Source organism: Propithecus coquereli, unplaced genomic scaffold (assembly GCF_000956105.1).
Source record: "Propithecus coquereli isolate 6110/MARCELLA unplaced genomic scaffold, Pcoq_1.0 Scaffold528, whole genome shotgun sequence".
In the NCBI taxonomy this organism is placed as follows: Eukaryota; Metazoa; Chordata; class Mammalia; order Primates; family Indriidae; genus Propithecus; species Propithecus coquereli.
The window spans coordinates 253267-274092 of NW_012151152.1; the positions used below are offsets into that span (position 1 = coordinate 253267).

Consider the following 20826-nt stretch of genomic DNA (forward strand, 5'->3'; position numbering starts at 1 on the left):
GATTCAGTTCCTAAGACAGAGTTCACACGAGTAACTGCATTCGGGCAATAGTCACTGACAATAGTCATCCCAGGACTAAACATACTTGACCTTCATTTGAGCTACCAATGAAATAATTTTCAAGTGCCCACTAAGACAACTAAGCATAGAGAGTCCATCTACCTTACTTGCTGCACTGAGACTGAGGCAGGGAAGACGAAATTCAAACCCTTACGCTAGAAGGTATCATTGAAGTTGGGTGCATGTACCCCATTCCTAATAATTAACACACTAAACCCAGACCGATTGTAGCTGGAAAGCTGTGAAATGGTAATAGAAGAAAATTACTAAAGCCATTTGATTAGTTTTTAAAAGTCCTGCTATTGTACCGCAGAAATGCTATTATCAGAATCAGGTAATTTATAAACCAATGTTCCCAATATTCTTTAGTTAACTTTTTCTCAACTTCTAAAACCCAACAGGGCTCAAGGACACCTTCATTAACCAAGTAAATAAAGCAATTCTACTACTTCTGACAACTGGTCTCCCTTAAGCTATTTCTGACTCCTAAATGTGAAGTTCTGGTACACGGTCTCGATCTTTCTGACAGGATCTGGTCCTTCTGCACTTAAGCTGTACGAAACAGACAGGAAAGTGTTCATTCAGCAAAGCTCTGCCAGTCAGGAATCGGCCCAGAGTTGAAAACCAAGAGAATAACAAATCGTAAAGCACTGGATCCCACTTTCTTAGAGTAAGGCCACAAAGGTCCTTCACTTGTTTGGACTGAGTACAGCACTAGAGCCTCGAACTCGGGACTCCACAATGTGCAAAGCAAAAAAATATGTGGTTTTTAAAACCTGCTAAATACTACAAAGTACTGTACCCAGGAAGAAACTCAAACCACAATGTCCTGGGAGCAGTTCCAAGAGACTACTGATGCTCCATCCACAGAAGGCCACCAAAATCAAACAAAAAATCAAAAGGCATCATCATTAAAACTGCAGAAAGGAAACAGCCTACTGGACAATTCAATGAATTCAGGGCCTGCCAGCCAATATGTCTACACATGTCAAAACATTTTCAGTTTGCCTCCAAGTTTTTATAATTTTGAAATTTGAGGGGTAGGGGAGACAACTAATAATTTGCCTTTTGACTCAGCATATATTATCTGCCCAAATATTAGGTCCCCAAAAGGCAAAGACTGCCCAAGACTGGTCACCTCATACATTACAGTTTTACAGTTCACGTCCACCTAATTCAGTTTTTGGAATGACATCTCTCCTCTGTCCAAATCTATTTCAGAATTGTAGAGTCATTCAAAGACCTTAACCAAAGTATGTTCTCCTCCTTGCTGGTCCAACCTAAACCACTGACAACTTCCAGCAGATGCTGGAGAGTTTTGCCAATATCAAAATAACAAACAGGGCTTAAACAAAATGAAATAAATGTGGCATTTTACGAGATTTCATTTCCACAATACCAAGCAAGTTTACCAACCTATAAGGTCAAGTGATCCTTTATTTCTCTTTCTAACTCTAGAATAACAGAGAAGAAAATACACAATCATTTAAAATGTGAACATGAAAAACCTTAGATACTCTTCCAGATTTCTCTTCCTATAAAAGCAAATAATTCTTTAGACTTCTCCTAGGCAAAACCCCAGGAAGCCCCTAACGTCTCCCTCTACAACTACAGACCCTGCTCTACATACTATCAGAATTCCAGAACCGCACCACAAGCAGTAACACGCCATTTTCCCATTGTCAGGGAACAAGTACCAAAAACAAGACATTATCGACTTCCCAGAAAGGCCCAGGCCTAATTAACAGTCAGGTGCATTTATCATATGGCTTGAGTGCAAATGAACTAACAGCACCTGCATCCCATCTGAAATAACGTCAGAATCAGGAAAGAAAGAAATGTAGTTTTTTAATTTCCATCCTGACTACAGGCCACAACCCTCATATCATATTACGCTGGGAAAACAATTCCTGAATTATTTTCTGAGTAATTCGGATTAGAAGAAAATTAAATCTAAACACGTTCCTGAGTTGGAGATCATTTATAAACTACCCTATTTGTTAATACCTGTTTGAAAATGAAATAGAAACTAAGGAAGCTTGTCATTCTGAATTTCTAACAATTACGCTAAACTATTTCAAGAACAATTAGAGCAAAATTCACCCCCAGTGTTAAAGGAAAGATCCCAGGATCACTGAACTCTGACTTTCAGGGCAAATAAAGCTACACTTAAAAGGTTTTTCCTGACCTATTCATCCGTCCCTAAAACTCAGTATTTTATACGTTTGTAGTACAGAACATGAATGGCTTCACTGCACTTTCATAAAACAAAACACATCACTGACAAAATTGAACAAAAAATAGGCAGCTTGAAGGAAACTAAGTCTGTATGTGAGCTTATGTGTGGGTTTTCTTGGTTGTGTTTCGTATTGTGAAAGGACGGCCTCGCTGGAAAGCCTGGGACGCAGCCTCCATTTTCCATCTGCTTTTGTTTTAACTCCCAGGAGGCCGGAGAGTCAGATGTTGAGAGCAGCAAAGGTCTTCACCAAGGTGACCTGTGTGTTCGCATCTGCTTCACTTCTGTTGTTGTCCCTGTGGCCACTTTTACTCTCCAGGGCTTTGTGACGGTGCCTCTCCTCCTGTCGTTTCTTCTTCTCCAGCCGCTGCTGCTCTCTCCTCTGTTTGTTTGTGACCTGAAAGAGACCACAGGGGTGAGTCTCCAGGCACCGCTGACTCAGGCTGCTGCTGCTAGAAGGTGCCAGCTGACAGACGCAAAGGGCACAGAATGCTTTTCCGCAAGAACAGAGAAAACCAGCCTAAGACACCAGAAATGCTTTATTTTCCATTAGTGCTTGAATTTACATTTAAATTTATATCCCCTTGCTGAACTAGCAAACAAAATCAATTCCATTCTTCTCATAAACCAACTCAGAATGACCTAAAGAAACAGTAACTCTAGTCCAACAAGAGATAACACTCAAATATGCCAGAGGACACCTTTCTGTTTGTAATTTAATGCACCATGTAATTCTAACAAAATCCTCAGAAGCTTATTGTATCTTTGCCTCTGCTGGTGGCTTTTTACATTATGTGGTATTTTGAGCTCAGAACTTGTTGGTTAAAGTCTTTAAAATGAATTCCAAATTCAGTAAAATGAAGGATGTCACATACTACTTGTGGGAGTGCAGGGCAGGGAGGGAGATGTACAACCTCTCTGGGAAGCACTTGATGGTTTACCAGAAGCCTTAAAAAGATTCATCTATCCATGTCCCTTAACTTGTTCCTTCCTCTTCTGGGAATCTATCCAAGAAAATAATGCAAAAACCAAAGATTTATACACAAAGGTGTTCACAGAAGATGAAGGCATTTATAAAAATTTGGATTAATATGGGAAGAATTCATGTATACAGTTATGTCAGGTGGGAAAGGAGGCTATACATTTGCACACATAGGACAGTCTCAGGGTGTATTTCCTCCCACTTGTCAGTGCGTATACCAAAAGGACACATGAGGTCTTCGTTCTGCATCCTGATATACCTTTATGCATTCCCCAGATTCTCCACAATAACTACTTTTATTAATCAAAAGAAAAAGACACACTAAAATGAATTTCAGGTGCCCACCATGGCCACAGAATTATTACCCCAGCCCACCACACGCCCTCTGGGCCCCACCCTTCATACCTTTGGGGGCTGGTTCTTATTTGCTTTGTATTCTTCACTAGGGCTGGCCCGCGCCTTATCATTTTCGGTCCTGTCTTCATTTAAGCCCTGATTTCCAAAGATTCTGGCACCACTGCCACCCTCCTCCCATAAAGGGCCACATTGCTTCAGCATTCGACCACTGGGCTCAAGATTCTCCTCTGCATCTTCCAAAAAAAGATATTTCATTAAAATTTAGAGTAAATAAGAGAGTTACACAATGTGACCATTGTGTTAAATGACCAAGATTACCTGGGTCCCTAGATCACCGTCACCTGGGAAGCAAGTTTCCTTGAGACAAATTCCTAATATCAAGTCAATATGGTGGGAAACATAGGGAAAAAAAAGATTGGTAAAATTTGGAAGATAAATTTTAAAATAACCTGTTAACCAGCCTTATGATCAGCTTCCCACCAGCAGAGTGCTTTATTCTAGTAACTATTTTTAACAGGAATTTTTCAGAGGAAATCTTCTATTTGCACACAAACCCAGAAAGAAAACAGGCTCTAACACTGTGCTGTCCAATACAGCAGCCACCAACCACTTGTGGCTATTTACATTTAAATTAATTAAAATTAAATAAAATTTAAAATGTGGCTCCCCAGTCTCATTATACATATGTCAAGTACACACCACACTGAACAGCACAGATCACTGGAGGGTGCTGTTTGAAGTCACAAAGACCAAGTTATCCATAGCTTTTAAAGAAAGCACAGAAAACATGTAGTAGACAATAAAACACCCAATCACATGAAGAAAGAACTATGATGCTAGGAACAGCATCTGGCAAATAATATCTGCAGTAAGTATTTATTGATATCATTTAAAATAAATGACTTGAGAAATTAATAACATGTTATCTCCTTTTTTTCTTCCTCTGAGTCACAAAATTAAACTCAATTCAAGTAAAAAAAATACTCTGAATTATCACCAGTTAAATAAAACTCTATATATTTCCATCAGAAAAATAAGGTATTTCTCTCTCCATTTTATTTCAGTTATCATTTTGGTATTCTAAGGGGATCTCCTTTCTAAAACAATAATTCTTCCCTGACACTCTCCATCCCTCCAAGTCTGGGTTAGGTGGCCTCCTCAAGTGCCTCTAGCATGTGGCACCCCCACCCCATTGCGCCAGTGTACCTATCTCTACCATTCCCCCCACCCCCAAACTCTACTCCTGATACAGGGTCAGGACCTAGTAAAAAATGCCTGCATATAGAAGGTGCTCAATAAACAACTGCTGAATGAATGACAGTACAATTACTACCTGGGACTTGATTAAAAATAAGTATTAGGAAAATCAACACGATCATTTCAAAGGCTTATAAATATCAGTCATGAACTTACTATTTCTTTTTCCCTGGTTCATCTGAAGCATGGCAATTATTGCAGATTCAATATTATAGTTTTCAGCTTCCAGGTTCTGGACTATTAAATTAAAATCCTATCCAAGAAACAAAGAAAAACTTCAAGACTCTGGGTATACTTCTCTACCTAGCTCTACTTCAACAGTCTGATAAACACAAAGATTAATGAGAACTGACACAAAGTTTCAGGACATTTTCAATCTAGAAAATGTCAATTTTCAATAAGGTTGGTCACCTGAAATAACCATTTAAAGTGTTTTTATAAATGAATTCCCTTTATAAAACTGCACTTGTGCTACTGCAAACACTAGTCAGAAAAAATTAAGTCCACATATTTCCTTAGGATTTAGAGCAGTCTTGGGTAAAGTCTAGCAAACAAAAGGGAAATGAATAAACAGCTCTCATTAAGCCCTATCACATAACCTAATCAAACTACAAATCCCATGGGCCCATTTTGGCCCACCAGGTGCTGGCACACTAGAGTGGTGCCACACAACTAGCAGGTAAACGAGGCACAGCAGCGCTTGCTTCTAAGTCATTACTGCAGGACAGAAATACTAACTGAACATCCAGTTGCATTACAAACTTTCTGGACGGCATCTTCTACTTCATCTCTCAGGTCATCTTCAAAATCGATTCCCCTTGTCTTAATCTTTTCTCTTTTATTTGATTCATCTTGATGAAGTATCTGAAACTAAAGGAAACATAAAGACTAATAATCACAGAACTCTAGAAAACCATGTTGAGAATCTTTAACATAAGACGACACTCTAATCTCAAAATATTCAAATATATAGGGGAAAAGATTCTAGAAACAATCTTAAGAGACTAGCAATGACTAAGCTAAATTTTATCCATGCATTGACATTTAAGTGACAATAGAAGAATTAAAAAGAAAGGCCCAAAAAACAGGATGAACTGCTCAGTAAGAATGACGTTAGAGCTCCTACGGTTTCTAGATACCAAAATTTTGACAACTGCTAATTCTGACAGCACACATTTGTCTCAGCTGACCTCCAGAGCTGTGGGCTTAACAACAGAAGATGATCCTCTATACTTGCACCTGATGAGGTTTTGCAGAACAATGATTATCTTGAAGAAATATACATACAACTTTCATCTGGTTCCCAGGCCTTATTTGAGTGTCAGTGAGCTCTGAGGTAGGAAGCTCCCATCCCAGCTAGACAGCCACAGGTGAGCATGACTCATCTAACCTCAAAGGCATACCACCACACTCAGGGGGAGCCTGTCAACCCAAACTCTGAAGCCACAAAGAGCAGTTCACTTGGAGTTCATGAGGCCTTTACAATATGAGCTTAAATCAGGAAAGCTAAAATCATCCCTCTGTGGGGCTGCTCAACCACCTTCTCTTTCTGCTTCCCATTAATGTAGGGAGATAGGTCAACAGGCATTTCTATTTTGCAGGTAGAAGTACAGTGATGTCCAGCAATGTGCAGCATAGTCCTTAGAATGTTTATACAAAGCAATCTATTATAAAATTATACCCTAACAATTTGTGGCAAGAGTATCAAGTCTTTGACCCAGTAGTTTCACAGCTTTAAAATTCAGCCAAAGGAAATAATGTCAGATATAGAAAAGATTTAAGTAAAAGTGCTTACAACACTGTTACCTATGGTGATGAATAACTGGAAACAACCTAAAAAGGCTGTATAGTAGGGGTATGGTTAAATAACTACTGTAAATCCACAGAATGATGTCTTCATTCCCATTGAACTAAGGAACACAATAAGAATTTTCAGTACCACCATTATTATTTAACATTGGAAACAGCCAATGTAATGAGCCAAAATAAAGAAATTAGAAGCATAAAATTAACAAGAAAAAAAGTAATCAAGTAATCACTATCAGTAGATGATATAATCTATACCTGAAGAAAACCATGAGAATTGACGAAAAAAGAATTCCAGCAAATTATATATTTGATAAGAATCTAGTATCCACAATATGCAACGAACTCTTACCATTCAAAAACAGAAAGATGAAACCCAATTTAGAAATAGGCAAAAGACTTGAACAGACATTTCTCCAAAGATACACAAATGGCCAAAAGGCAAATGAAAAGATGTTCAATGTCATTAGTCATTAACAAAATGCAAATCAAAACCATAAGACACTAAGTAGGATGACCATAAAAATAAATAAATAACAAGTGTTGGAGAGATGTGGAGAAAGTGGAGCTTTCATGTATTGCTAGCAGCAATGTAAAACAGTGTGGCCACTGTGGATAACAATTTGGCAGTTTCTCAAAAAGTTCAATTTAGAATTACCATATAACTCAGCAATTCTACTCCTAGGTATATCCCAAAAGATTGAAAACAGGTACTCAAACAAATATTGTACACACATACTCATAGCAGCACTATTCTCAATAGCCAAAAGGTGGGAACAACCCAAACGCCCATCAACAGATAAATGGATAAACAGATAAACAAATGCGATATATCCACGTAATGGAATAGTATTCAGCCATAAAAAAGAAGGAAGTACTGATACATGCCATAACATGGATGGCTCTTGAAAACAGTATGTTAGGTGAAAGAAGTCAGACAGAAAAGGTCATATACTGTATGATTTCATTAACATAAAATATCCAGAATAGGTAAATTCATAGAGATAGAAGGCACATTGGTAGTTACTGTGGGTGAAAGGGAAAAAGGAGGGACTGCTTAATGGGCACAGGGTTTTTTCTTTGGAGATGATGAAAATATTTTGGAACTAGACGGAAAAGTGACTGCATAACACTGGTGTACGGAATGTCACTAAATTGTAAACTTTAAAGTGGTTCATTTTATGTTACGTGAATTTTACCTTGATTTAAAAAAAAAGAGTGCTGTAGGATATCTGGGTATGTAATTAACATTTTGTTAACAGTTCTCATATACAAGTGATAATCAGCTGAAAAGATAAAGAAAAAAAGATCCTTTCCTTACAATAGGAACAAAAAACACAAAATGCGTAAGAATAAACTCAACAAAAAATGAGGAAGATATATATGAAGAAAATGCTCCTCTAGATTAAAAAAAAGTCAATTAAACAAATAAAAAAGCTTACCAGGTTCTTGGCTAAGAAGACTCAACATCAAAAAGATGTCAATTTTTCCTTAAATTATTAACTTAATGAGATCCTAATTTTTAAAAACTGAACAGGACTTCTTTTTAACTGGACATACTGATTCTAACATCCATATTTCTCTTATAAAAGCAAGAATATATAGGAAATTCTAAAAAAGAAAATTGAGTGAAAAATTCTACCAGATTTTAAAACATACCCTTACTAATTAAAACTATGAGGCATCAACATGTGAACAGAGAGATCAGTGGAACAGAGCCAAATGTCAAGAAATAGACTCAAACACATACAGGAATTTAGTATACGGTAAAAGAAAGTGACATTTTAAATTAGGGGAGAAAAGATGTATAGTAAATAAATGGTCTGGATACAACTACGTAGCCACAAGGAAAATAAAAAGTTGGATCCATATGCTCACACCCTTATATGAATATGAATTCCAAACGGAACCAAGATTTAGCTTTTTAAAAAATGAAACTATGAAAGTACTAAAATAAACTATGGAAGAATTATTTTTAGTCTCAGAATGGAAAAGACTTTCCTAGTTATAACCTAAAATCCAAAGGAATATAAGAAAATATTAACAAATTTAACCACATAAAATCTAAAATTCTTTCATAGCAAAGACCACAGGAGAAAGAAAAGGCAAATGACGGAGTGTAAAAAAAATATTTACAACTCATATCACACACAGAGCCTAATTTCCCTAACGCATAAAAAGCTTCTAAAAATCATTAAGATAACATAATAGGAAAAAAATGAAGATGAATACAGTTCACAAAAAAGGAAATACAAAGAGGTCTTAAACACAGGAAAAGACACAAAGACTGACTAATAAGAGAAATCCAAATTAAAACTAGATTAAGAAAACAATTTTTTCCCTAACAATAAAAAACATTTTAAAAATATGATAACACTGTGTTGGCAAAGGTATAGAAAAGAGCCATGCATTACAAGTGGGAGTATAAACTGGTAAAACCCTGATAGAAAGTAATTTGGCAATACCTACCAAAATCCTGTGATGCAACAAGGATCTTCCAGGAACTATCCTGCAGATACACTCCCACATGTGTGAAATGAGGTGTACGTAAGGCACTGCACATTGTTGCAACAGCAAAGTTTGAAAGCCATCTAAAAGTCTATCAATAAGGGACTGGCCAACAATGTTATATAATGCATCCATACAACAGAATACTACACAGTCTTTAAAAAAAGATACAGGAAGTTCCTTACGTACTCTCTGAATTAAACTCCAAAACATGTTAAATTTAAAAAGCACAGAGCAGGATGTATCCATAGGATGTGCAGGATGTTACAACTGGGAGTGGGGAGAGTGTAAAAATGGCAAAAGTAGAATACATGCACACACACACATATTTGTTTGATATGTAAAGTTATCTCTAGATTTCACGATATACTGATACCACTGGTTGCATCCAGGAAGAACACTGTGACTAAAGCACAAGAGTAGCAGAGTGACTTTCGCTATATATCCTGTTATATATTTTGAATTCTAATCCATGGACAAATATGACCTACTCGAGAAATAAAATTGTTTTAAAAATGATGGCTTCAGAAAGTGTGTAAAAACATGAGAAAAGGCTTATGCAATAAATAATGTTAACTGAAAAAAGTAGGAACCAAAGCTATATAAATAATATAGTCTCAACCATTTCTTAATGCATTAAATGACTGAAAGGAAATCTACCAAAACAGTAGCAAAATTTGCATCCAGGTAGCCAATTCTGTGTATTTTTTATTTTCTCCCGTACTTTTTCTACAGTTTTCAGATTTCAGAGAAGCATGGAAGCTATTAGGAAAAGAAAAAGAATGACAGGCAATTTCATCTTCACTCTCACCTGAACTAAAAAATAAAAAATATTTTAAAAATCAAGCCCACAGATTCTTAAAGTCAACTTTCCATTAAAAAAAAAAATCACTGTTTTTTAGTTTCACAGCAAACAGTTCTCGAACTGTTTCCTGTAGGGCTGAGAAGACACAAAAAAAACGAGGTCTCACTCACATCCGTCTGGAGATGTGCAGGTGCTTCTGAGTTGTCATTGATCCTCCGAACACTGTCATAGTGCTCTCCGTACCTATACGCGATGTGTAACTCTCTCACGTTGCTTTTATCTGTACCCCGAATCTGTAGACAAGAGGAGGGGAGATGCCAGTGAGGATTTGGACAACATCAACTTCTGGAGAGAAATGCCTGCTTGCACTGTCCAGGAAGCCCAGGTGACAGGCTCTATACAGACACTAACTGGGAATATGACTGGGATGTGTCATAAGCATTTCTGAGTTACCTCCTTCCCACTCTTGTATGTTTCAGTGTGCTTATTTAATATGTAACTACACTGAAATAAATCTACATGAAAACAAATTCTAAACCCAGGAGCGGATTTACAATGAAGTTCACTAAGCTTACGTTTCAGGAGCTTTAGTACCTCTTAGCCCCTCAAATGCACAGGTCAAGAGGAGACCCAGATTTGCTGAGCTTGAAGTCCAAACAATTTGGGGGCCCTCTTTGAGAAAAAGAATAGAAAATTACAAATATAAAATTGCTAGAACCTCTCCCAAGACCTCAAAAAGGAGCCATACAGATGAGGGGCCTGACTCCTACACTATAGTAGCCTCACGGTAAATCCACCCATCTTAAAACAAAAACAGCATTTTTCCATCAACCACATATGTGAGAAACGTTGTCAACAACAAACCCAAATCTCTCACATCAACTTCAAAACAAAATTATGCAGAGCAAAGCAGTATTGCCACATTGCACAACCCTGGAGGCACCATTCACAAGGCATTCTACATGAACAGCACACCTGGAGCACAGTACAAAGGGGCTCCCTAGAGTTATGCACTAAGGTCTGGGCACACCCTCAAAAAACCACCACCTCCACAGAAACTCTTATTCTGACTCTGTCCCTTAGAAAGCCCAGTAACTGCCCCTTTGTTAAAACTCCAAAACTTCAGCACCTGTTTTTACTGAACGTCACAGGTAGTAACATACTAACTACCATTAATTTAAACAGCATCCGTGGCTTAAAAACACAGCAAAAATCATGGAACAAACAGGAACCACACAGGACCAGATCTCAGAAATGGGGAAGTTTCTCCAGTAGAACACCTTGGTCTTAAAGTGCAGGGAGTCTGGTTTGGACATACACAAAACAGAGATAGCATGATTTGTCTCCCAGGAAGAATACCAGGAAGGAAACAGTTTATTAGACTCTTTGAATGACACAATCCCTAAAACACTTACATACACAGTAATAATATGATACATACGTTATGAATAGGAAAAAAAAAACAGGAAGAATAGTCACTGTTAACTGTGATTTTCACGGGCAGATTACAGAGGACTTTCACTTTAAAAAGTTACACACATCTATATTGTTCACAGGAGCACATATACTATTTGTAACCAGAAAAAAATTAGGTTTCAGTATCTCTATGTTGTTGGCATAAGACTATTCATGCAAGAGCTCTTACACATGACAATAGTAACCAATGCAGTTTCAGTTCTTAAATTTTATAAAAAGCTTCATTGGGGTAGGGAGACATGGGGGAGATCCAATGGAAATAAAATATATCTTAAAAGTATATATTTTTAATGTTTAGCAATTTATGAAAGATAACGCTACAATAATAAAAAGGAAAAAAATTCTAATTATGCAGAATTATCTTCCACAACTACCTAGGTAATTAAGAAACTTTAAAAAAGTCGTCAATGGAGAAAAAGGCAAGCTCTGGTTACTGAGTTGGCACTGAGTATTTTCCTTTAAGATTAGGGTCATTATCCTCTATCATCAAATGATTTGGATAACTTCTGCTACACAATATATGTTTAATGACTAAAAAAATTTAAATAAAGGGATATCCATATTCTTGGCTTGAAGATCACCCTTAGAAAGAGAGAGCCCTACTAAAAACATAATAGCTCTACCTGGTGTTGGTACATCGGGCAACACTGCCCTAAAGAACACGCAGAGATCCTGTTTCACCCCTGCTCATTATATCCCTGTAAAGTAAAATTCCTTGCCAACCCATCGAGTATCTAATTAATTTTGTTGTAGCATAATTTTGTTAAAAGGATATTGTGCAAGACACAAAAGGATGTACCCTTCCATTTATATGACATTCTGGAAAGGCAAAATTATAAGAGACAAATCAGAGAGTGGTTACAAGAGGCTGGGAATAGGAGCAGGGTACTAGTGACTACAAAGGACAGGGAGGTAACTTTTGCAAAAGTGCACTAGTCTGTAGCAGTGGTGATTACAAGACCGTGTTTGTCAAAATACACAGATCTATATACCTTTCAAAAGGGTGACTTTTGCTATATGTAAATTACATCTCTATAAATTTGATTTTTTTTTAATAAGCAAAGGCTATGACTAAGCAATTTACAAAGGAGTATATACAGGTGGCATATGAAAAAAAGCACATTGTTACCTTTACGATAATAATAATACACACGAACACGTAAGTGTGTGTATATATATGTAGATTTGTACCTTTCAAGTTATGTATGTTTTTATAGCTAAGTGTGTGTGCGAATGACAGGGATACACGGTATAACAGTAACAGCAATAATCTTTGGGTAGTGTGATGCTGGGTGATTTTATTTATTTTATTTGCCTTTATGGCCTTTTTGAATTTTCAAGTTTTTCTACAATTAACACATTTTAACTTTTTAATTAGAAAAAAGTTAGATTGGTGTGCCAATCTGTTTCCAAAAAAAATAAATAAATAAGTTAATGGAGTGGGGCAAGGAGGGATTAACAGAAAGGTTAAAAGAGTTGAATGGACATCTACTTCACCCCAGGAAAAAAAGTAAAAATCTAAATGGCTTAACAATGTATTCTGCCACTTCACAGCACAAACTTAACATTTGTTGTACAATCTTATTTGCTGTACAAAAACCATGGAACCGTTATGTATAAGCTGAGCAGAGCACAGGAAGTTTGCTATCCTAGGCCATGAGATAAATTTTGTTGTTCAGAATACATATTTTAGCAATGATTATAAATTTGCCGTTTCCCTCCACCTAAGCAGCACAAAAACACACAAGGGAATGGGCATACTCCAAAACTCCAATGCGTACGTACGATCCTTTAAATTCTCACTTACATATTTTATGGAATTATCTAAAGTATTTCCACATCTGTTGAATATATTTATAACATTTTACAAGATTTCTAAATTATACTCCAGACTCCATCTGAACATAGCACAGGGATTAATTCCAAGCTACCGCAAGATTCCTATCTTTGGCTAGGTTCACAGTCCAAGTTATTCTGTGTAGTTCCATGTCACCAGTCAAGTGCCACCGTCTTAGAATATCCCCAAAGCTAATTTATAAATAAGAGATTAAGATAAATTCTTGAATAGGTGACCTACCTGCCACAAAGGGGCATTAAGCTGATGAATCACCACATTCAATTGATGATTTCTTGCAAAGGCTACAATTGCATCATTGCCAGCAAAAGTACCAGGCTTTGCCAAACTGGCCACTGCATGGAAATAGGAAAGAAAAATTAAATCTTTACGATGGAAAAATCCAAATGAAACATACTTTGGTATTTAGTTCCAAATAACGAAAAATAAGAATGTGTATCTGAAAAGTCCATTAGCTTTGTCACAGTCTAGGAATTTAGCTGGTTGAACAATTCACAGACTGCTACTCAGGACACTAATCATTCATAAAGCAAGGATCCATTTATTTTTACTCCTTCAATAAATATTTACTACAATCCCTCACACTCTTCCTTTCCAACTTGGCCCCAGCAGAATGGGGCTCCCACAAAGAAGGATGACAAGAAGGACCATTCTGCTGTCAACAAGGTGGTGACACAAGAATACACCTCAACATTCACAAGCACATCCATGGAGTGGGCTTCAAGAAGTGTTTCCCTCAGACACTCAAAGAGATCCAGAAATTTGTCATGAAGGAGATGGGGACTCCTGACATACGCATTGATACCAGGCTCAACAAAGCTGCCTGGGCCAGAGGAATAAGGAATGTCCCATACCGTATCCACGTGTGGTTGTCCAGAAAATGTAATGAGGATGAAGATTCTCCAAACAAGCTCTATACTTTTGGTTACCTATATACCCGTTACCACTTCCAAAAATCTACAGTCAGTCAATGTGGATGAGAACTAACCACTGATCATCAAATAACGTCAAATGAAGTCATAAAACCTCAAAAACAAAAACAAAATAAAAAAATAAGTAAATATTAAAAAGATAAATAAATAAATAAAAAATATGAGTAAATATTTACTGATTACCTCCTACATGTCTACCTCTATAAAAGACGCTGAAATATAACAATAAACACAGTAATCATAATAGCTTGCATTAATGAATGCTTATTATGTGTCAAGCACTGGTCAAATCACTGCTCACAGATTTTTACTATTAATCTGTAAATAAAAGAAGTATTATTATGCATGTCATTTTACAGATGAGGAAACTGAGGTGCAGAATAGTTAATAACTGTGCCCAAGGTCACAGAGCCAGTACACAGTGGCGCTTTCACCCAGGCAGCCCAACTCCAAGGCCCTGGCTCTTGGCCACTCATCAGTCTGGGGCAAACAAGTAGACAGACACTAATGATGCATAAAAAGCACTTCCAGGAGGGCATGCGTAGTAAAGAATTTGGCCTTGCCCAAATACCTTTATCCCAGGCTCCTCGGAGTTAACTTTGAAACCTTTGGAATTTCCAAAGGTGATAGGAGTCTCTTTCGTGATGAATCACATCTGATATGAGGCACCTGATATTGTTGTGGCCAGGTGGGAGGGTGGGGAGTTCAACCACTTAGACAAGCAGTTTAAGTCAATAAGCAAAGAAAAAAAAAAAACCAAAAAAATACAAAAAAACCTGTGTACACCAAAGTTGGGGTGAGCTTGCCTGGTTGACAATACCCGGTATGTACTGTCATACACAGGTGCTGGGAGGGTAATATGCCCTGAGGACAAGTGAAGCTTTGTGTTTGTACCCTTTCCCAACTGCCCTGTGAATCTCTTCCTTTGGCTACTAACCATCTGTATTCTTTCACTGTAATAAACCATAACTGTTACGTATGACAGCTGTCAGTGAATTCTGTAAGGATGGTTTTGGGAAACCCCAAACTTGTAGGTGGTGTCAGAAGTGACGGGAGTCTTGCAAGGACTGTGCCCTCAAACCTTGCAGTTTGGCTAACTCCAGGTCGGGAACAAAGGCCAGTGTGGCAGTGGGGAAGGGGAGGTGAGGTGTATCAGATAAGCTTCTCAGCTGAGACAACTGAGCTGATACCCAAAGGACAAGGAGGAGTCAGACATGGGAGAAATGAATGATGCTCCAAGCAGAGGTGAGAGACTGTGGACTCTAGTACGGTGGGACCTGAGAAGGCTGAGGCTGGGGGTGGGGGATGAGAAAATGTGGGGAAAAAATGGTAAGAGACGAGGATAGAGAAGTAAGAAAACCACAGATTATGAAGGGCTAAAAAGTTTGGACTCTACCCTGAGATCAATGGGGAGCCACTGACAGGTTTTAGATAGAGGAAAAATACACTTAAATCACCACTCGGGCTGCAACATGGAAAACAGACTGAAGCGGTCAAGAGATAAGATACCAGTCCAAACAGTATTGAGGAAATATAGGCAAATGGCCACAGAGGCCTGATTTTATGAGGCAGTGGCACACAAAAACTATCAAGGTAGAAGTGACAAGAATGGGTAATGAATGGGTATGAGGAGCCAGGGAGAGGAAACGTTAGGAATACTCGTTTTTTGATCTGGATATTTTTATAGCTGGGAGAAAAGATGTTGCTCATTCTCTGAAACCACAATCTAAAGAAAAGGAATAATCCTAAAGATACACCCAGATGCAAAAAGGGTACCAGGTCCTCAACAGTTTAATGAATCACTCATTTATTCATTCAACAAATAGTTTACGAATGGCTACCAGATACTAGGCACTGCCACATTAGGAAACAAAGACACAGTCCCTGCCCTCAAGATCGCACAGTGTAACAAAGTAGATGGACATTAAAAACAGGTAACTATAACTTAAGTCTTAAATGATTACCATTTAAGAGTGATAAATGCAGTAAGTCAACCCTTCAAGCAACACACAAGGAGAATGTACAGACTTCCAGGTTTCTTTTCATTTCTGCTCTGGCAGTCAAAGCCACTTTTCATTTCTTTGATGCTCAAATTCTTACATAGCACCAACCATCGGGCATGCATAATGACATTCCAAGACACCTTTCCACGATCCATCTAAAGTGACCATCACATTGGCAAATGAAGGTTGGGGTTAACTGTCCTGCCACACGCTCAAATCCACCACACGACCTTCACTGATGATGTTCGAAGCAGAATTTCACATCACAAACTAGACAAAAAGTGATCCCGGGAAGAGGCACCATCAGAACTCAGAGATTGGCATAAACCACATATTGCAAGTTTTGCTGCTGTGTGTGTGGTGCCTAACGATGGGTTCTTTCCTAGTGAGGAATGGGAAAGGCTTTGGGGTCACCAATAGCTTCCCTCTCAAACGCCCTCTTCCTGCTGCCCTCTGTCTTGCTAACAGTACAGCTGCCTAGGCGTTACCCAAGCAGAAAATGCAGAATCACCCTCGTCTCCTCTCTCTACCCTCTTCACCTCCAATGAGTTCTGTCAATTATACTGCCAAACCGTGGCTTGTTTTGGGCCCTACCCATTATCCTCAGTAGTTGCCTTGATGGAGACCCTCCGCTACTCTCATCTGGCCAATGTGGAGAGCCTTCTAACTGTCTCCATTCTCAGTCACTCTCAACATGGCCTCCAGAGTTAGCTCTCTAAAACACAGGAATACTTCTCTCTTTCCTGATAAGAGACAAAAAAGACTGAGCCCTGTGATGAAAATGCTACTTGTAAAACGTAAATATATCAGCACTTAGTATAGCAGATAATCAGTAAATATCTGCTGAAATTAAAGTTTAAAAGCTCACATGTCCCAGCTACTTGGGAGGCTGAGGCAGGAGGATTACTTGATCCCAGGAGTTTGAGGTTGCAGTGAGCTATAATGATGCCACTGCATTCTATCCTGAGCAACAGAGCGAGACCCTATCTCCTCCCTCCAAAAACAAACCAAAAAAAAGCTCATTTGTATTTTCTTATTAGATTTGTAACTATTAAATTAGAATCAATTAAAATCCCTAATTGACTTGCCTCAAAAAAACATGTTGTGTTTGGGGTTGCGGTGAAAAATTAACATGATTTTATCAGTTTCTCCCACTATAAAAGTAATACATCATTGAAAAATCAGAAAAATCTACAGAAGATAATTTAAAATACCATAGTCCCACCATCCCCAGATGGCTAATGCTAAGAGCTTATTTTAGTTATCTAATTTAATCTTCACAAAAAAACCCTATGAGATAGATGCTATTATTGTCTCCCTTTTATAAAATTTAAAGAGAGTGAGTGATTTCTGAAAAATAAGTGAAGCTAAGAATTAACAAATATAAAATGTTAGTATCTTTCCAGACTGTCTCTGTGTACACCTTTTAAAAAATGGGATCAATTTATATACCTACACACACTACTTTATAGCCTGCTTTTCTCACTCCACTGAATAAGAAGTCACAAACAGCTTTCCAGGACAATTTACATCATCATTTTTATTAAGGGCATATACAGCTAACCTGACTGATTCCCAGCTGCCTAACATGCCACTGATGACAGAGTAGGCAAATAAATATTTGTGGAATAAATGAAAGCCGTAATTTATATAACCATATCCCTGGCCGGGAGGTGGAGGATGCCAATGGACTTAATTACCCAATGTATTACTCCTGAAGGATCCAGTGTCCCACGGTGAACCTACCATGCTTCTCAAAAGGAATGTCATCTTCTACAAAGGGTTCAAAATCTTCCCGCTGCTTTATCATGTAGTCCACTGTCTCCTGTCGGTGCTTGAGATGACGTCGTGAGTGTCCCTCCAGCTGATCACCAAGAGCTCTGAACAAGCAATTGCTATCAAAACAAAAATGTTGGTCAAGACCTTTCAAAAATGAACTTAGTTCATCTAAAACAATGATGCTCATGCCAGGCAATTCATGGAAATCTTTCATGCACCGAAGAGGTAAAGCCTCAACTCTTAACAGTCCAAGATTCTTCCAAGATCCTGGGAACAGAGCACTATTAAACCACATTACCTTCTTGAGAGGCAACAAGCAAGGATTCTACTCCCCACTTACTCTCGTGAGTCAGCCTCACAAGACTCACAAAAGTCTTTCAATTTCCCTGGGCCTCAGCTGCTTCAACAATTTGAGCTGGTGACACACTAACCACCTGAGTACAAGGTCCAGCCCTTACAGGCCATTCCACACTTAATGCCTATGATTCCCAGATCCCCTTCTAAAATGATGTTCTATCTACTGCCTTTTTCCTGAAACAAGTTTCACTACAGCTACCCAGCTAAGTTAATCATTCATTTAAGAGAGAGTACCCAAAAGATAGCAATTTGTCAACCTCCCAATACAAACAACTGAACTCAACATCGTGTTTGAATCCTAAAAATATGGTGGGGAAAGAAAGCTATGAGAAGGAAAGTACTTGGACAGCAAACTGTTGTACTCTGGAAAGACACTTCCCCCTTGCCTCCTCACCTGCCACCCAGAGAGCAACAGTGCCATTGTTCTTCCTGCCAAATAAAAACTTTAAATATGTTTTGTTTTTCTAAAATTAAAATGCTGGTAATAAACTACAAGAGTTATCTTCACTTTCAAACCCCTCAAAGGCTTCTAAAATTCCAAACTATATCACGAACACAGAAGCACAGATACACAGAGACTGAACCAAGATAAACACAATCTGGTATCTTTAAAACTAAGGAAATAAACCATTCTGAAGCCAAACAGTTGCACGGTTTCACACCAAACTGTTTACTCTTCCAAATGAAAAACTATGATACTCTAATTCCAAAATAAAAACTCATTACTTTCAGAAAGATTTCAGATCTAAATGTGTAAGAGAAAAAGGGTTTTTGTTTTCCAACTCAAAAAAGTTTTCAATAGAAAGCTATAGAGAGGCAGGAATCTCTTCTAATGTATAAAGACTTACACTTTTTTTTTTTTTTTTTGCAGAGGAAAGGAGAATTTAAACAAGAAAGATTCTACAGATAAGAAACCAAGAAGGTTTGCATCAACCCCAAGACAAGATTCTAGAAGGGAATAGGATACAGAGTTCTATAGGCTAGACTGAGGTGTCTTTTGCTAAAATCTGACAATGAAAGTCTTTTTTTCAACCATGGGGGAAAAGTAAGCTAATGGATAAAACATTTTCAATTTTAAGCTTTTCTCTCAAACTTCTCTTAAACCTTTAGTATCTGCCACCACCAATCTACCCTTGAATCTAGTTTAAAAGGTGGTACGATCTACCACAAAATTATGTTATTTAGTTATTTTACATTTAATGTACCAAAATTCATAGTATTCTACAGAGTAACATGTTTGCTGAGAACTTTTAATAACATGGGTAAATGTTCTCCATATAAAGCTAAAAGAGTCGGTATAAAACTGTATACACTGCATAAACTCAACCATGTTCATCTGTACACCATATACATACACAGACATAGAAACACATACACACATGCAAAGAAAAAACACTGAAACAATCACTCGAATAGCTCTTACAATGTGCCAGGGACTGTTCTGAACCCTTTAGATGTATTAGATGTGTTTAGTCCTCACAACTCTACGAAATAGAGCTCATAAAACTAGTAGGTTGTGCGCCCAGGATTCAATCCCAGGCAACCTGGCCCTAGGCTGCACTCTCACTCAAATGTCAACACCAAAGTGTTAGGCGTAGTTACCTCTAGATAGTAGAAGTAGGAGTAACTATTAAATTTATTTCTATATATTAATATTTTTCTATATTTATCGAACTTTCTTTGAGCTCACTAAAAGCAAGTCAAGACAGACTGAAATCACTTCCTTTTCTGACAGGGTTATAAGATAGTGACACAAGAAACATGAAGGAACACTACAGTGACCTGGGGAAGTTCCCTTAGGAAGCCCGGCAAGAGCACTCAAGATACTCAGGAGAACAAAGCACCATTGCTTTGCCCAAAGGCCCTCTAGGAGATCCAGGCTGTTTCCCCGAGTCCACACCCTCATCCATTACAGTACAGCAGGGCTTCTCAACCCCACACTATTGACGTTTTAGGATCATTCTTTGTTGTGTCCTGTGCACTATAGGATGTTTGGGAGCATCCTTAGCCTCTGCCCACTAGATGTCAGTAGCACACCACCACCTGCCTCCCCATCCGTTATGACAACCAAAAATGTCTCCAGACATTGCCAAATGTCCCCTGGGGAGCAAAATCATCCCTGCTTGAGAACCACTGTAATATAGGGATGTATGTAAGAGCTTGCATGTGAGTTCACAAAAACAACCAATTACATAAGCAGCACGTAAATGTTTTGGATGCTCAATAATTTAGTATTAGACAACAGGGACAATACAGGTACCAAAAAACTAATGGATTCTCAGGCTACAGTAACAGTAAATGTGCAGAAAAAAGAGAGGAAGGTTTTGTTCTATTCTTTGAGGTCAGACCATAGCTAGGGTACTGGGTACCATTCTGATTACTGCATTTTAAAAGAGACATATTCAGATGAGAT

At 38.0% G+C, this 20826-nt stretch overlaps 1 protein-coding gene across 1 annotated transcript in view; it reads right to left on the bottom strand.

The window, feature by feature from the left end:
- Positions 1-1671: 1671 nt before the first annotated feature.
- Positions 1672-20826, bottom strand: part of OTUD3 (OTU deubiquitinase 3) — a 24714-nt gene continuing 5559 nt past the window's right edge. Inside the window, exons 2-8 of the mRNA XM_012656927.1 lie at positions 18024-18172; positions 13565-13677; positions 10182-10304; positions 5631-5762; positions 5049-5145; positions 3684-3868; positions 1672-2693 (exon numbers count right to left, since the gene is read on the bottom strand). Of these exons, the coding sequence (XP_012512381.1) occupies positions 2517-2693; positions 3684-3868; positions 5049-5145; positions 5631-5762; positions 10182-10304; positions 13565-13677; positions 18024-18172 (976 nt within the window). The 3' untranslated portion in view covers positions 1672-2516. The remainder of the gene's footprint in view (positions 2694-3683; positions 3869-5048; positions 5146-5630; positions 5763-10181; positions 10305-13564; positions 13678-18023; positions 18173-20826) is intronic.